The sequence below is a fragment of the Topomyia yanbarensis genome, chromosome 1, assembly GCF_030247195.1.
Source record: "Topomyia yanbarensis strain Yona2022 chromosome 1, ASM3024719v1, whole genome shotgun sequence".
Taxonomy (NCBI): domain Eukaryota; kingdom Metazoa; phylum Arthropoda; class Insecta; order Diptera; family Culicidae; genus Topomyia; species Topomyia yanbarensis.
The window spans coordinates 201,350,547-201,366,956 of NC_080670.1; the positions used below are offsets into that span (position 1 = coordinate 201,350,547).

The window sequence follows — 16,410 nt, forward strand, 5'->3', positions numbered from 1 at the left end:
TATTGATCCCTTTTAGATGGATGGATTTTACACAAAGCAATTTGTCCATTAATGTATTCCTTCGGTTCCATTGTAAATGCAGCATTTTAAAATTTAATCGAGAACAGATTTTTATGAAATCTCGTGAGTGAAGAACACTCAATACCCTGATTTGATTATGATTTCCCTTTCCAGAGATTTATCTCAAGCGTGCATTTCTTTGACATGTTTAGTAAGGTTGGTACTATTTGTAAAGCTCTGCTCACAAATGGGACATTTGTTTCGAATCACGCCAGTGTGAAGTTTCAGATGCTGTCGCAAGCTCTTCATAGTGGTGACGCTTTTGTCACAGATCGTACATTTGTACGGTCGATCATTATGAATGGTGACTCTATGTCTATCCAGCTCTCTATTTTATCTTACAGCTATCTTCGTTATCATATGTCACTATTGCCACTAGTGTTCCAAAATGTAAAAGCTTGTCGACAACCGCAGCAATTAAGTGCGGTTCTCTAATACCTATCATGTACATTATTTTGTTTATTTAGTTTTATTTATTTACTGCTATACGATCGATTCCACAGTTTGTTTCATTGCACTGAATCGTACGCTACCTTGAAATCCATACAGTGATGAGTTCCCAAGATGTTTTCCAGAAATCCGGGGTTGTGTTCTAAGAAGCAACTAATGAAATCGAAATCCATTATTTCATTGTATTGGTTCGTATCCGTGGCTCCTTTGTTGGAACCTAAGGTGGTGATAAATCACTGGATCGCCATCTAACACTAGGTGTAGAATATCTCAATTGAGTTCTATTAAAAACAAACTTAAACTCAAAGATGACAGTAACAATGAGGAAGATTTATTTCGACAACGAAAATTGATTGTGGCAACTAATACTACGTCATCTTACGAAGCGAAAACGGTCTTTGCCATTATCGCATTTGATTGGACTGTATGCAGCCATAAGTGAGACGCCGAAGATACTGCTCGTTGAAAAGAAGCAAACATTTTAGACCCTGCTTCGGTCACTTTAAATTACAGAGATTTATCCCCAGCATGCTTTACTTTGACATGTGTAGTAAGATCTGATTTCCTTAGAAAGCTCCGCTCGCAATCGCGACATTTGTGCTGATTCGCGCCCGTATGAAGATTTAGATGTTGCCGCAAGTTCGACATGACAGTGAAGGCCTTGTCACAGATCGTACATTTGTACGGTCGATCATTGTGAATGGTAGCTCTATGCCTATCCAGCTCTCTAGCGATGGGAAATTTTTTGTCACAATGAGGGCATTCATGGAATGCTGTCAGTCGATGAACCTTGCTGTGAACGCTAAGATTTCTTCGTTGACGGAATTTTGCACCGCATACGTCACATTCGAACGGGTTTGATGCTAGGTTTGAGTGAATTTTCATGTGCCAACCCAGGACGTTTGAAGTCCTAAACGAAGATCCGCATACCTCACATTTGTGTGGTCGTTCATCAGTGTGACAACGCATGTGTGTGACGAGGAGAGAATTGCATCTGAACGCTTTGTTGCAAATATTACACCGATACGGACGTGGCTCTCTATGAATTCTCTTGTGCTGATTGAACTGTCCAACGACAGAGAATTGCTTGCCACAAATGTTACATTTGAAAGGATGTTCAGCCATATGTACTCCACTGTGATAACGTAGCGCATAGATATGTTTGAATGCTTTACCACATATGTCACATTTGTGTGGTCGCTCGATGCTATGTGAGCTCTCGTGACGCACTAGGGCGTTTCTTGTAGCAAATCCTTTATCACAGATATCGCACTTGAACAAACGAATTGCTATATGGTTTAACGTATGCTTTCTCAGGAGGCATTTGCTACTAAAGCATTTTTCGCATATGTTACATTCGAACGGACGCTCGCCTGTATGGGATCTCATGTGGTCCATAAACACACATTTTAAATTGAATCCTTTGCCACAAACATCGCACTTGTAGTTGTGATTTCCAGTATGCAATTTCATATGACTGACCAGGGAGCGTTTGCATGCCAAAGCTTTGCCACACATTTCGCACCGAAACGGCCGTTCGCCGGTATGCGTTCTTCGGTGTGTTTCGAGTGAGTTCCTCCGCTTAAAGGTTTTTCCGCAAATGTCGCACCGGTGTGACGTATCTTCGGCGTGGATGGTTCGCATATGTCGTTTTAAGTAGCCTAGTTTAGCGAACTGTCGATGGCAAATGTCGCATTGAGGCTTTTCGACACCGGTACCATCACGATCCGCCGGATCGTCGTCGGATTGGCTGGAACAAAAAGAGAACAGTTTGTCCAATATTAGAACTTTCGGAGAACTTTCGGCTAAACGGTTTTGCAGTAATTATGAAGAATGTTCTCGAGCGTTGTTTTTGCTATTGATCCCTTTTAGATGTATGGATTTTACACTAAAGCAATTTGGAACTGAGAACATCTGCTAGCTTTGTCCATTAATTTATTCCTTCGGTTCCGTTGTAAATGCAGCATTTTAAAATTTAATCGACAACAGATTTTCTGAAATCTCGTGAGTGAAGAATCGAAAGTGAAGGTAATACAGCTAACACTTGATACCCTGATTTGATGATGATCTCGCTTTCCAGAGATTTATCTCAAGCGTGCATTTCTTTGACATGTTTAGTAAGGTTGGTACTATTCGTAAAGCTCTGCTCACAAATGGGACATTTGTGTCGAATCACGCCCGTGTGAAGTTTCATATGCTGCCGCAAACTCTTCATAGTGGTGACGCTTTTGTCACAGATCGTACATTTGTACGGTCGATCATTGTGAATGGTAACTCTATGCCTATCCAGCTCTCTAGAGGTGGGAAATTGTTGGTCACAATTAGGGCATTCATGAAACGGTGTCTGCCGATGAACGTTACTGTGAATGCTAAGAGTTCTTTGTTGGCCGAACTTTGCTCCGCATATGTCACATTCGAACAGGCTTGATGCTAGGTTTGAGTGAATTTTCATGTGTCCTACCAGGGCATTGGAAGTCCTGAACGAAGAACCGCACACTTCACATTTGTATGGCCGTTCATCAGTGTGAAACCGCATGTGTGTGGCGAGATGAAAATTATTTCTGAACTCTTTGTTGCAAACATTACACCGATAGAGACGGGTGTCATCATGAATTTTCAGATGTTGATTGAGCTGCCCAAGAAAAGAAAATGGCTTGCCACAAATGTTACATTTGAAAGGATGTTCCGTCATATGCACTCCACTGTGATACCGCAACGTATGGTCATTTTTGAAGGTTTTGCCACATATGTCACATGTGTGTGGACGCTCGTTGCTATGGGATTGCTGGTGACGTGCGAGGGCGCCTTTTGCAATGAATCCTTTGCCACAAACATCGCAGTTGAACGTGCTATTTGCCAAATGTCTTGACGTATGAAGTCGCAGGATGCACTGGCTAGTAAAACTTTTTCCACATATGTCACATTCGTACGGGCGCTCGCCTGTATGGGTTCTCACGTGGTCCATAAACTTATACTTTGTACTGTATCCTTTGCCACAAACATCACACTTGTAGTTGTGATTTCCAGTATGCAATCGCATATGCTTGGTCAGATAGCGTTCGCATGCGAAATCTTTACCACACATTTCGCAACGAAACGGCCGTTCGCTGGTATGCGTTGGTCTGTGTCTTTCGAGTAAGCTGCTCCACTTAAAGGTTTTCCCGCAAGTGCCGCACCGGTGAGATGTTTTCTCGGTGTGGGCAGTTTGCATGTGCCGTTTTACGTTTCCTAGTTTAGCGAATTGTCGATTGCAAATTTTGCATTTGGGCTTTTCGACACCGGTACCATCACGCTCCGGTTGGTCGTCGGAGTGGCTGGAACAAAAAGAGAACAATTCGACGACTATTAGAACTTTCGATTAATCGATTTTGCTGTAATTTTGACGAATATCCTCGAGCATTGTCTTTTGTATCGTTCCCTCTTAGACGAATGGATATTACACCAAAGCAACTAAGAACTGAGAATATCTGTGTTAGAAGAAACACTAACTCCGAAACGAACAGAGCTCGAGAACAGTTCCTCCGGTTTTCGTAGCTCGGCAGCTGAAATCGGTTTCGCCAACGAAGATGTCGAAGTGCAAAGCATATGGACCTGATGTTTGACAGCCTCGATTCTGTCAACACCAACCTGGTAGTACGGATTCTAAACAAACAAACAATATTCTAGTGTTAAGCGAACCAATGCGCAATAGAGCAATTTTAGACAGTAAACGTCACTAAAGTTCGGAAGATGAACCCAAGCTGTCTTGATGCCTTATCCACGATGAATGAAATATGTGGTTTGAACGTTAGTATCGAACCCATGAATACTGCGAGATCCTTGACGTGAAAGTAGTGTCTTGGAATGCCCGAGTCGAACAAATGGTAGTTAAACTGAATCGAAACCGAGTTGGTCGTCCGTAATGTACTGTTTGCAGTGAAGGAAAATAGGAATACATTTACACTAAGGTTTTTTTTACACGGTTTTTTTTGCACGGTTTTTTTTACACGGCTTTTTTTACACGGTTTTCGCAATTAGCGCGGTTTTTTTGCACGGTTTTCGCAATTAACACGGTTTTTCGCAAAAATATTCTAAGTCCCTTTAAAGGCAAAAGACAGACGATTTCTCAACAATTTTTTTTTTGCACGGGTTTCGCAAAAATGTTCTAAGTCCTTTTGGAGGCAAAAAACTTAGACGATTTTTGATCAATTTTTTTTTTGCGCGGATTTCGCAATTAACACGGTTTTAGCAAAAATCCTTATGAAGGCAAAAGACTTAGACGGTTGTTGACCAAGTTTTTTTTTGCACGGTTTTCGCAATTAATGCGGTTTTTTTTACACGGATTTCGCAATTAACGCGGTTTTTTTTTACACGGATTTCGCAATTAACGCGGTTTTTTTTTGCACGGTTTTTTTTACACGGTACGTATCCCCGTGTAAAAAAAACCTTAGTGTATTTGAAAAAGAAATTCCCCACAGAGGCAGGGTTCGAAACTGCAACCCATGGGACTCCAGCCCAATGCAAACTCCTATGCTATCCCTGGGTTATGACTTCCCGGAAAGAACACATGATTATCACATTGGCAACAGTGATCGTACCACTGCCTCTAGAGAAAGATCACACACAGTCGCCGCTGTCATCCAGTACATTTAATCTATTTGATTTCCCCGTTAAATACCAAGGCCGGGGATTAAGCCCCAATAAACAAGACAATTCATTACCCATCGTACTACGGTGGGTGACAGAGCTGATGAGTCTGTCGATTTCTGATCGCTTGCCTAGTTGACAGAGATATTACCTGGGCCGATATTGTCTTTCGAATTAGACAATTGATTTATTTTTTTTGAGTTTTTTCGTAAGTCCAATACCTTATTTAAGATTTTTTTGTGGTCCCCCACGGGAAAAACTGATCGCAATGGTGAGTTGAACAAAAACAATTATATGAAAAGAAATTCCACCAGAGGCAGGATTCGAACCTGCAACCCTTGGGACTCCGGCTCAATACACAAACCTTTATGCTAACTCTAGGCTATGGTGACGTTCCAGGAAGATTGCATGATTATCGCATTGGCGACAGGGATCGTGTCACTTCCATTTCACTAATCAGTTTTCTCCGTTGGATACCACCAAAAAAAGTCTTACATAACGTATTGGCACTTACGACAAAACCCAAAAAAAATAATTTATGTCCCCGTTGCAATTCAGTTCTTCTTTGAACATTGCAGTGGTCCAGAATGCAAATTTAGCAGGAATTTTGAGATTTTACTAAAACTAAACAACTTAGCCTTATTAAGTCTTTGGAGAAATTTTCGTAGTTTGTGAGCCCCCCTTTTTTGTTAAGGTCAAAAAATTAACTTTTAAATCATTCAAGCTAGAGCCAAACGATCTTCAGTGAAGTTGTAGAACGACAAATTTTGAGAAAGTTTGCTGAAGACATCTATCAAACTTTTCATTCTACAACAAATTTAACCCTCAAAAAGACAAGCTAAAATTGTTATTTCAAGAAGCATCGCTCCTAAGACCTAATGAAATCAAAAGCCTCTTTTTGTCGCTTTATCAGTGAGAGAATCGAAAGCCCGAAGTTACAGGTTCATTGAAACTAGAGAACTGTAACTAGCCGGGCCTCTGAGACCCGTTGCCTTTTTGAGGGTTAAAATCGAAAGTTGGGGCGTTTCTTAGAAACAATGTTCTGTTCAAATAAATTTTGCGTTATTGATTTAATACTGCAGTAGTCTTCAGACAACTGTAAGATTGTTTTAAGGCGTATAATTTGTTTCATGGCACCACATATCCAACTATTTTCGTTGAAAAGTTATGGGCATCTTTTCGCCGCACATGGGGTTCTTTGGAATAACAATATCACTTATTGGGGCAAAAGAAAGACAGGGAAAGAGGGTAACAGTGGAACTATGAAAACAATACGTTTTCATAGTTCCACTGTAACCCTCTTTCCCCTAATTTTTTTAACTATGAATAAGGTCATGATAAGGTTTATAATTGAACAAAAATGGCAAAGACGATATTTTTAAAAATTTCATTTGATTGAAAAATAAAATCTATTTTTGATATATTAAGTGTTTATATCTTTTGAATAATAGAAGGTAAATTTTTGGTCTCCTAAACCTTTGAAAAACATCCGTAGAATAGATTGAAAAAAAAACGGAAAAAGCTATATTAAAAATTTGGTTTTTCATTAATATAACTTTATAACTCAATTGTTTTTTTACGCGTTTTTCGCGCGGTTTTTTTACGCGAATTTTCCAATTAACTCGGTTTATGCAAAAATATTCTAAGTTCTTTTGACTTGGACTTTTTTTGATAAGCAAATTCCTTTTAAATGAAAAGAACTTAGAAGATTTTTGACAGTTTCTTTTTGTGCGGATTTCACAATTAACACGGTTTTTGCAAAAATATTCAGCAAGTCCTTTTGAATGCAAAATACTTAGAAGATTTTCGGAAAGAAACGTGTCTGAAAGACTCCTTATGGCCCTCACCCAATCAATATGGGAACTTTCGGAATGGTCTTGACGAGTTGATTGATTGAAATTAATTTTTGACGCCATTTTGAAATCCTAGATGGCGACTTTCAGTTTAGCGAAATTTGCTATAACCCAATCAATATGGGTATTTTCGGAATGGTCTTGAAGAGTAGGTCACAGAAATTGATATTTGACGCATTCCAAGATGGTGATGGATTTCAACATGACATCAAACGTAAATTTCAGGCACCTACTCGTCAAGACCATTCCCAAAGTACCCATATTGTTGAGATGCGCGCCAGAAGTAGTCTTCCAGACCCGTCTCTCCCATCGCCATTTTTTGGTGATCTACACTACAAAGCATGCTATTTCATATGACAGCAACGGTATTTAACGTTAAGTGTCCTGATCGAAGGTGCTGCTATTTGAAAAAGGTATATTTTTATACAAAAGTTCTCATAACTTTGAAACGAAAAAAATAGTAGTTAATGTTTTAAAGCAAACTATCCTAAAATACACTTCACGTTGTCCAAAGGATACATTAGTTTAAAATAAAAAATACTTATTATGGAAATAAAATGTTTTAAGGAAAACCCTTAAACCAGGATTTCTCGTGCAATGGAAAGTATAAAAAGTTAGAGCTTGCATGTTTTCAGCAAATTTGTCTAAAATGTGTTGCTCTACAACTTCATCGAAGACAGTCAAGCTTTATTTCGAACTGTTTGAAAGTTCAATATTAAAGCAACTTTCCCAAACATACTAAGGCTAAGTTATTTAATTTTAGCAAAAAGATAAAATTCCTGCTAAATTCACATTCTGAACCACTGTGCATTGTTTCGACAGTTTTCTTGCGCTGGGATAAGGGCGGGAAAGATACAACCAAAGCAACGGCGTGGGAGGTTGAACCGTATCAATGTAGCTGTTATTGACCAGCTTTCGATCGTCAACAACAGTATTGCTCTGATCAGAGCCATCCTCGCGACGACGTTTCTGAGGTGGTCGACAGGAACCGAGACTGGAGTAGCTGGTGAAACCTTTCCAACGAATCCGATTCATTTTAGAAGTGTGTTACTCATTGCCGAAGCCCAGGGATCCTAACTACGTTCTAATGAAAATACAATGAAACTCAAAAATGATTGAATACCTATTCGCATCATCTTAACAATTTATTTTGACAACGGATATCGAATGTGTCTACTACTGCTACTCTTCATTATAAAACGAAAACAGACGTTGTCATTATTACATTATTGAAGTTTAATTTACATTACTGGGGTGTCTCTTGATCGTGCACTACTTTGACGTGATCATTAAGACCGGATTTCCTTGCGAAGCTCTTCCCACAAATGGGACATTTGTGCCCAATCCTGCCAGTGTGAACTTCCAGATGCTGCCGCAAGTTGAACATGGTGGTGGCAGTTTTGTCACAGATCGTACATTTGTACGGTCGATCATTGTGAATGGCGACTCTATGCACATCCAGCTCTCCGGACGTAAGGAATTGTTTGTCACAATTAGGACATTCATGGAACGGTGACTGCCGATGAACCTTACTGTGATTGGTAAGAGTTCTTTGTTGGCCGAACTTTGCTCCGCATGTGTCACATTCGAAAGGTTTCGATGTTGGGTTTAAGTGACATCTCATGTGCCCTAACAGGACATTAGAAGTCTTGAACGAAGAACCGCAAACTTCACACTTGTATGGCCGTTCACCTGTGTGACAACGCATGTGTGCGACGAGATGAGAATTGCTTTTGAACTTTTTGTTGCAAACATTACATCGATACAGACGATCGGTGTGAATTTTTAGGTGGTACTTGAGCTGGGCACTGAGGGAAAATTCTTTACCACAAATGTCACATTTGAAAGGTTGTTCAGCCATATGCACTCCATTGTGATACCGCAACGAAGATTCATTTTTAAAACTTTTCCCACATATGTCACATTTGTGGGGGCGCTCGATGCTATGAGATTTCGCGTGACGTTCAAGGCAGCCTTTGAAAGAAAATCCTTTGCCACAAACATCACAGTTGAACGCGCGATTTGCTACATGTTTTAACATATGATTTCTCAAAATCCACTTGTTAACAAAACATTTTCCACATATGTCACATTCGCACGGCCGCTCGCCTGTATGGGATTTCATGTGATCTACAAATTTACACTTTGGACTGTATCCTTTGCCACATATATCGCACTTGTATCTGTGATTTTCAGTATGTAATCCCATGTGCTTAGTCAGATAGCGTTTGTATGCGAAACCTTTGCCGCATATTTCGCAACGAAAAGACCGTTCGTCGGTATGAGTTCTTCTGTGTCTTACAAGTAAGAGCCTCTGCTCAAAGATTTTCCCGCAAATGTCGCACCCCTGAGATGTCTTTTCCGTGTGGATTCGCATGTGCCGTTTTAAGTTTCCTTGTTTAGCGAATTGTCGATTGCAAATTTTGCATTTGGTGGGTTTTTCGAGACCGGTACCATCACCACCGTCCGGCTCGTCGTCGAAGTGGCTGGAACAAAAAGAGAACAGTTCGTCCACTATTAGAATTCGCGGCTAAACAAGTTTGCTGTAATTGTGACGAATATCCTCAATCATTGCACAATGTGATAGAGCGTTACACTACACGGAGTGGGACGGTTAGAGAATCACCGTATGGATGATTGATCGTAATGAATGGCCACCAGGTGGAAGTAGTCCTTGTGTTATTTGACTGACACTCGACTAGCGAATGCATAAATAGAATCAGAAGTGAAGATTATGAATAAACTGTGTAGAAGTAAGAAAGTATATTCGAGAATCGGGAAACAGTAAGGTCATTGTGAATGACGCATATCTGAAAGTCATATACCGGGATGATCTTGGTGGAAGAAGAAATGCCATCGGACTAGCTGGATGTTCTCATATGCCACATATACAAGAAGGGCCATATCTCACCATGGCTGCCTTTCTAGGTGCAGAATACCTCCGTTCTATTGAAAATAAAATGAAACTCACAATCGAAGGTATTCATTCATTCAAATCGCTTTAATGATTTATTTTAACATTTGTTATATCGAATGCGGCTACTATTGCTACTCTTCCGTGTAAAACGAAAAGACAACGACGAAAACATGGAAATGAGATTTCCACACGACACAACGTTCATTAAATAGAAAATAACATTTTATATCCCGATTTGCTGGTCCCTTTTTCATTCGTCCCAAGCGTGTTTTGCTTTTACATGTGCTTGAAGACTTGATTTCCTTGAAAAGCTCCGCTCGCAGACGTGACATTTGAGTCGAATCACGTCGGTGTGAACTTTCTGATGATCCCGCAAGTTCGACATGGTGGCACAGGCTTTGTCACAGATCGTACATTTGTGCGGTCGATACTGGTGAATGGTTACCCGATGCCTCTCCAGCTTTCCGGCGGTGAGAAATTGTTGGTCACAATTTGGACATTCATGGAACGGGGTCCGCCGATGAACCTCACTGTGCGTGGTGAGATTTTTTTGAAGACTAAATTTTGCTCCGCATACATCACATCCGAAAGGTTTTGATGCTAGGTTTAAGTGGCAGCGCATGTGAGCTATGAGGCTACTAGAAAAGCTGAACGAAGCACCACAAATGTCACATTCGTACGGCCGTTCCCCAGTGTGGCAACGCATGTGTGCGATGAGGTGATGATTATTTCTGAACTCTTTGTCGCAAATATTACATCGATGCAGACGTTCGTCGTTATGACATTCGAGATGCTGATTTAACTGTTTGCTAGAGAAAAATCCCTTGCCGCAAATGTCACATTTGTGGGAGCGCTCGATGCCGTGGGATTGCTCGTGAATCGTAAGCTTGGCTCTTGTACCACATCCTTTGCCACAAACATCACAGTTGAACTTGTGATTTTCTGCGTGTATTATCGTATGCTTACTCAGGTACAACTTACTAGCAAAACTTTTCCCACATATGTCACATTTGTACGGACGCTCGCCTGTATGGGATCTCACGTGGGTCATAAACATAGTCCTTGAACTGTATCCTTTGCCACAAACATCGCACTTGTATGCGTGATTTTCAGTGTGCAGTCTCATATGCGTGTCCAGATAGGGTTGGCATGTGAAACCTTTACCACATATTTCGCAGGAAAACGGTCGTTCGCCGGTATGCGTTCTTCTATGTCTCACGTATACGTGTGTCCTCACAAAGCTTTTTCCACAAATGTCGCACCGGTGGGAAGTTTTTTCGGTGTGGGTTCGCATGTGCCGTTTGAAATTGCTCCGATTAGCGAGTTGCCGATCGCAAATGTCGCATTTGAGCTGTTCGAGACCGGTGCCATCATGATCCGGCGGCTCGTCGTCGGAATGGCTGCAACAAAAAGAGAACAATTCGTCGACTATTAGAACTTTCGGCTGAACGACTTTGCTGCAATTTTAACGAGCATCTTCGAACGTTGACCTTCAGTGCTGTTTTTCTTCTAGATGGATGGATTCAATTTTTTTTAATAAAACCTTCGGTTCGGTAAGGCTTTACAAGATCAAGAAATACTACTTCTGGCGTTAGATAAAAGTATCTATGATTATGCCAACAGCAATTCCAGAACTCATGTTAAAGTATTTTCTAACTAACGTGCGTCAAGGGCGCCAACCTTAGAGGGGGGCTAAAATCTTGATCTGCTTTATAAAGAAAGTGAGATTAAGTCATAAAATAAGTCAGAATAGGAGTATCACTCCCAGGTACACACAAAATTACTGTTTGAAAGTCGATCCACAGATGACAGACGTTCAGGCTCGATTCGAAATGTGTGTAAATACCCGCTACTGATGACTTCCGAACAAATCAGACGTCTTACACACGTTCGGCAAAGGTTTGTAGGTGGCGCAGTGATCGATGCAAGGCAGTTTGAGCGCAGTTGTCAAACAGGTGTAGCAAACAGTTGCGTAGATAGCATGAGTGAATCGCTGATTTCCAACGTTTATCAATTTGACACATTTACACAAGTTTTTAAGAAAATTTTGTTCCAGGCTAAATGTCTGTTATCTGTGGTGGAACTAAAAAAGAAAGCCAAATCAGACAGAAAAAAGGCGCATAATTGAAACTCTACCAAACGCGCCACAACACCACGCGACGGTCCTGTTAGTCCAGAGTAAGCAACGAACAAGTCTCCTCGATGCCGGGAGGAGTTCCGCAATATCACAAAGTTGCCGGGTCCCAATCCTAAACTAAGTTAACTCTCTGGTTGAAATGTCACATGGAATTTTTGGTGTTCCTGGAAGCGTTGGAAACATTTTGTTTCTTGTGAATTGTCTAAGACCAAGTGCTGTTTGCTTCAGATTTGTGGTAGAGCTGTTTTTTGCTGGTATATTTAACGACCTTTCAAGAGAAAAAAACTATTCTTACAAAGACCCATTTGTATGTAATCAGTGTAATACTGCATGCATGACGCGCGGCACAAACAGACCACTGTGCAGACGATCCTTGTCGAAGAAGACGCAAAGCAGTCTCGCAAAAGGTCACCCGAAACTTAGTTTGACGGGACACCCCATTTTGTCCCGTCCAGTCCAGATTGTCACTCAAAATCTTCGCTCACTGGAACAAGAGGTGAAACAGACAGTAGATCTACGCATGCCAAGTTCGAATCGATAACTACACCATTGATCTCAACTTTGTAAGCGGGCATGTAAACGCGTTAGTTCTTTATGAAAGTCTTGTCGCCAGTAACGTCATTTGTTTGCTCTAGACGAAATAGCACAATTCTGAACTTATATAGGAAACTTTTGAGATATCTGGTACAGTTGAACATTTCAGAGTCTTGCGGAATATTAGACTACTTCGCGGGCTACCTTGATCCGAAAGAAGATTGGATACGGACGAACCCAGTTCAATGTGTTTGATTTCAAATGGAAGCTCGGGGCCTTTGGCGACGAGTCTTGTTCGACATCCATTTTAAGATTATTTGGGTTAATTCAGGAGTTTATTTATGCACGGACCTGGAGCCAGACGCAGAGTGAAAAATGAAGAATAAGAAGGAAAAAACAAAAATCATTGGGGATATAATTTGTAAGATAAGTCTGTATTTTTAATTTCAATTCAAAGTTCTCAGTATACTTGATATACGGTAGAGTGGTAATATTTATAGTCTTCCTAAAATTTCACATCGGGCACGCCTCAAAAGTATGCAAAAATTGAGCGTCGAGATCTGGTGTCATGTTGAAAAAAATATCTTTGTGATGCAAGGAAAATTCTTGGATTGAGATGGGACTTGAGTTTGGAAATTTATTTTTTGCATGTATTAAAATGTTTTAAAAATCAACTAAATGTCAAAATTCGGTTTCAATTCAAAAAAATATTTTCCTTTTAATTTTTTTGAAAATTTCAGTATAAAAATTAAAAACCAGAGAGGCAATTTTGGTCATTTTTTTATGAGGAGATACAAGATCCATTTTTTATGCATTTCTAAGACATTTGGCATAGAAAATAAATTAAAACCCTAGTATCAACCCAAACCTAGAATTTTTCAAGTTCCATAAAGGCTATCTTTGAAAAAAATCTGGGTGGCGGTAGATCACGATGTTTCATTACATTCTAAGTCATCTAGCATCAAAAATTCGAATTCAATTTTTGAATATTCTATGTGTCCTTTTATGTTTTTTCACGGGTGAAAATTTTTGCACTTTAGCCGTTTTGAACAATCCCTAATCATGTCAGATTGAGCTAAACTTTTGCAAAGAGACTTTTTTGATGTTCTAATGCTGTCAAGGTGCGCCTGGTTATTAAGTTCGATGATCACCTGTTTCCCATACCTGACTGGCACCCTAATATACAGTCTTCTGAATAGATGCTCCGTCGCAAACACCTAGCGTCAACTGATTTCATAAATACACAGTAAAAGATTGGTGGCTTTAATTGACATGAAATGAACGACAGTTGAACATGAATAGTAGGGAGTATATGTATTGTATTGCTTCTTATTAACATTACAATGATCATTTCCAAAGTTTGCAGGACAAAGCAAGGGTACAAAAAGTATAAAAGATATCCCAAATGGATGTGAAGAAATGTTAATGACAAGTTGGCATCTCGACTCTCCCTATCAGACACGTTTCCATAATTGGGTTAAATGCCAAATTGCAAACAACATGTTTATTATGCGTAATAAATATAATAAATACCATGACAAAGGCTCTTTATCCATCGGCGACCCAGAAGAAGAATGGATGGGAGAAGAGCAATACTGGCAAAGACCGACTACCATATGAGCAGTTCAGACTCGAAAAAGCGACGCAGAGTACTGCACTGGATGATTTTGAAGAACGCATCAGGAGTGTGATTTTACGAAGTTTTAGCTTCCGATGATAGCCCTACATTTTCTGACAAAGTGAAGTTCTGTTGGAGTGTTGAAACGTTTACCGCCGTTTAGGAAGGCAAAAGTAGTAAAAAGCAAGTGTCAGACTTTCATGAGACCTCAAGAAGTCACTTTTGGAGGTATTCGTCAATGTAGATTTGTCGATAGACGGGGTTTCAGATTTAATAAAAAAAACTGGCTTATTTTGACACATCTACAGATCGCTTGCCACACAAAAAAAAACTTTTTGTGCAATTCGACAGCTTCATCTTAGGTCAATTAAAAAAAGCGCGAAAGCAAAAATAAACAACAGGTAAAATAAACTCACAAGTAGTAAAACTTGCCTCCGAATAAGCCTAAAGCTCTTTACCACATTGGATAAGAAACTTTAGTATGTCTCTGAGTTTCAGTCGTCCAAACATGGTTTCGTCTATATAAGGACGGCCGAAGACTCGAAATCGCAATTGCGCTACCGCTGGACAGTTGCATATCAGATGATATGAGGTTCCGTAGTCGGATTTACAAAGATCACATGAAAAAGACTCAGCGCGCTGAATAGTTACCATGTGATAATTGAGTTTGCAGTGGCCGGTTAAAGCCCTGGTCAGCATGCCGCAGTGGTGCTTCGAAAAATGTAGGAGATTTTTCGAAATCACTGGACACGGTTGTTCTAGAAACGCCTTTGTTTGGCGACACGCTTGTATATTTCTCCAATAATTGCGGTGCTCGGACAAAGCCCAGGACCGTATTTTTCCCTTATCCAACTTGTCGAAATTGGTAGCGCGGGCTCGGGACCAACGAAGACAATCGCTGAACCTGCCCTGGCCAATTCGTCAGCCCATTCGTTTCCAGTAATACCAGAATGTCCGGGCACCCAGACAAGGTAGATAGTGTTGACAATGCTTAGTTCTTCGATTTGGGTTCGGCACGCGATCATTAGCTTGGACCGGGATTTGTCTGAGCTAAGGGTCTTGATTGCAGCCTGGCTATCGGAGCAGAAGTTTATAACTCTGCCGGACAAACTCAGTTGAAGGGCCGATTGTACCCCGCACATAATCGCAAATATTTCTGCTTGGAATACAGTACAGTATCTACCTAGTGAGTGAGATTGTTCCAATCTTATTTCACGACAGTAGATACCAGCACCAACACGTCCCTCCATCAGAGAACCGTTAGTGTAACAGATCACTTGCGTTTGTTGTTGTCTTTCCATTAAGCTAGACAACCACTCCTCTCGAGAGGGAATCTTCACATGGAATGTCCTGTAAGGAAAACTACATGTGAGTGTAATGTCGCTGGGAGCAAGAATATCTTCACCCCATGTAACTATTTGTGACCGCAATCGTGTACGACTGGTAGCAAGATCAACATGGTAACTGTTCCAAAGCCCAGTAACCTGCAGTCTGTATGCACATGATAGTGCCCCTTTTTTGAGGTGTATGTGTAATAGTTTGATATTTAGAAGTGCCTCAACCGGAACCAATGATGGTGGCCAATGTGACCAAAGAGACTTTGAATGGCTGTTAGTGACCTAGTACTACACATTTTGGAAAAATTTTCACCATTATACATTCATTGCAGAATTTATTAAAATCGATATTTTCTACGTGATCGTACTCATCACCCTGTAATTCCGGAACCGGAAGTCGGATCTGTTAGAAATTCAATAGCAGCCTATGGGAACGTTGCATCTTTTATTTGGGACTAAGTTTGTGAAAATCGGTTCAGCCATCTCTGAAAAAAGTGAGTGAGATTGTGTTCGCGTACACACACAGACGCACATACACACATGCATACACACACAGACATTTGCCGAACTCGACGAGCTGAATCGAATGGTATATGTCACTCGGCCCTCCGGGCCTCCGTTAAAAAATCGGTTTTCAGATCAATTGCAATACCTTTCTATTGAGAAAGGCAAAATGTGCATTCATTTCGATTTTAATATAGATTCAAGGAAAACTCGAAGGAAGGAATCAGCACCTATGTTTGAATAAACCGGCCAGACAGATCACAAGTTTGCGTGCAAAAGTTACTTGGTATACAACTTAAAAAAAAACTGCTCATGTTTGAAAGAAGGAATAAATTATGCGAGTTTGCGAGACGCTGTCGCTTTCGATGCACATC

At 40.5% G+C, this 16,410-nt stretch overlaps 3 protein-coding genes across 23 annotated transcripts in view; all 3 read right to left on the minus strand.

The window, feature by feature from the left end:
• Positions 1-16,410, minus strand: part of LOC131688075 (zinc finger protein 624-like) — a 170,005-nt gene that overhangs the window by 138,818 nt on the left and 14,777 nt on the right. The gene's annotated exons all lie outside the window — the stretch shown is intronic.
• LOC131687880 (zinc finger protein 664-like) overlaps positions 1-16,410 on the minus strand; it is a 151,574-nt gene that overhangs the window by 118,414 nt on the left and 16,750 nt on the right. Inside the window, exon 3 of one of the 18 annotated variants that reach the window (XM_058972021.1) lies at positions 2,454-3,824. The exons of 16 other annotated variants lie outside the window; for them this stretch is intronic. In XM_058972021.1, the coding sequence (XP_058828004.1) occupies positions 2,600-3,824 (1,225 nt within the window). In that variant the 3' untranslated portion in view covers positions 2,454-2,599. Of the gene's footprint in view, positions 1-2,453; positions 3,825-10,000; positions 11,307-16,410 lie in introns of those variants that run through there. One more of the 18 variants, XM_058972053.1, reaches the window with a different exon arrangement.
• The window catches only part of LOC131687977 (zinc finger protein OZF-like), a 220,908-nt gene that overhangs the window by 78,658 nt on the left and 125,840 nt on the right, over positions 1-16,410 (minus strand). The window contains exon 3 of one of the 4 annotated variants that reach the window (XM_058972126.1): positions 8,124-9,475. The exons of the other annotated variants lie outside the window; for them this stretch is intronic. Coding sequence (XP_058828109.1) covers positions 8,236-9,475 — 1,240 coding nt within the window. The 3' untranslated portion in view covers positions 8,124-8,235. Of the gene's footprint in view, positions 1-8,123; positions 9,476-16,410 lie in introns of those variants that run through there. 4 annotated transcript variants of the gene reach the window in all.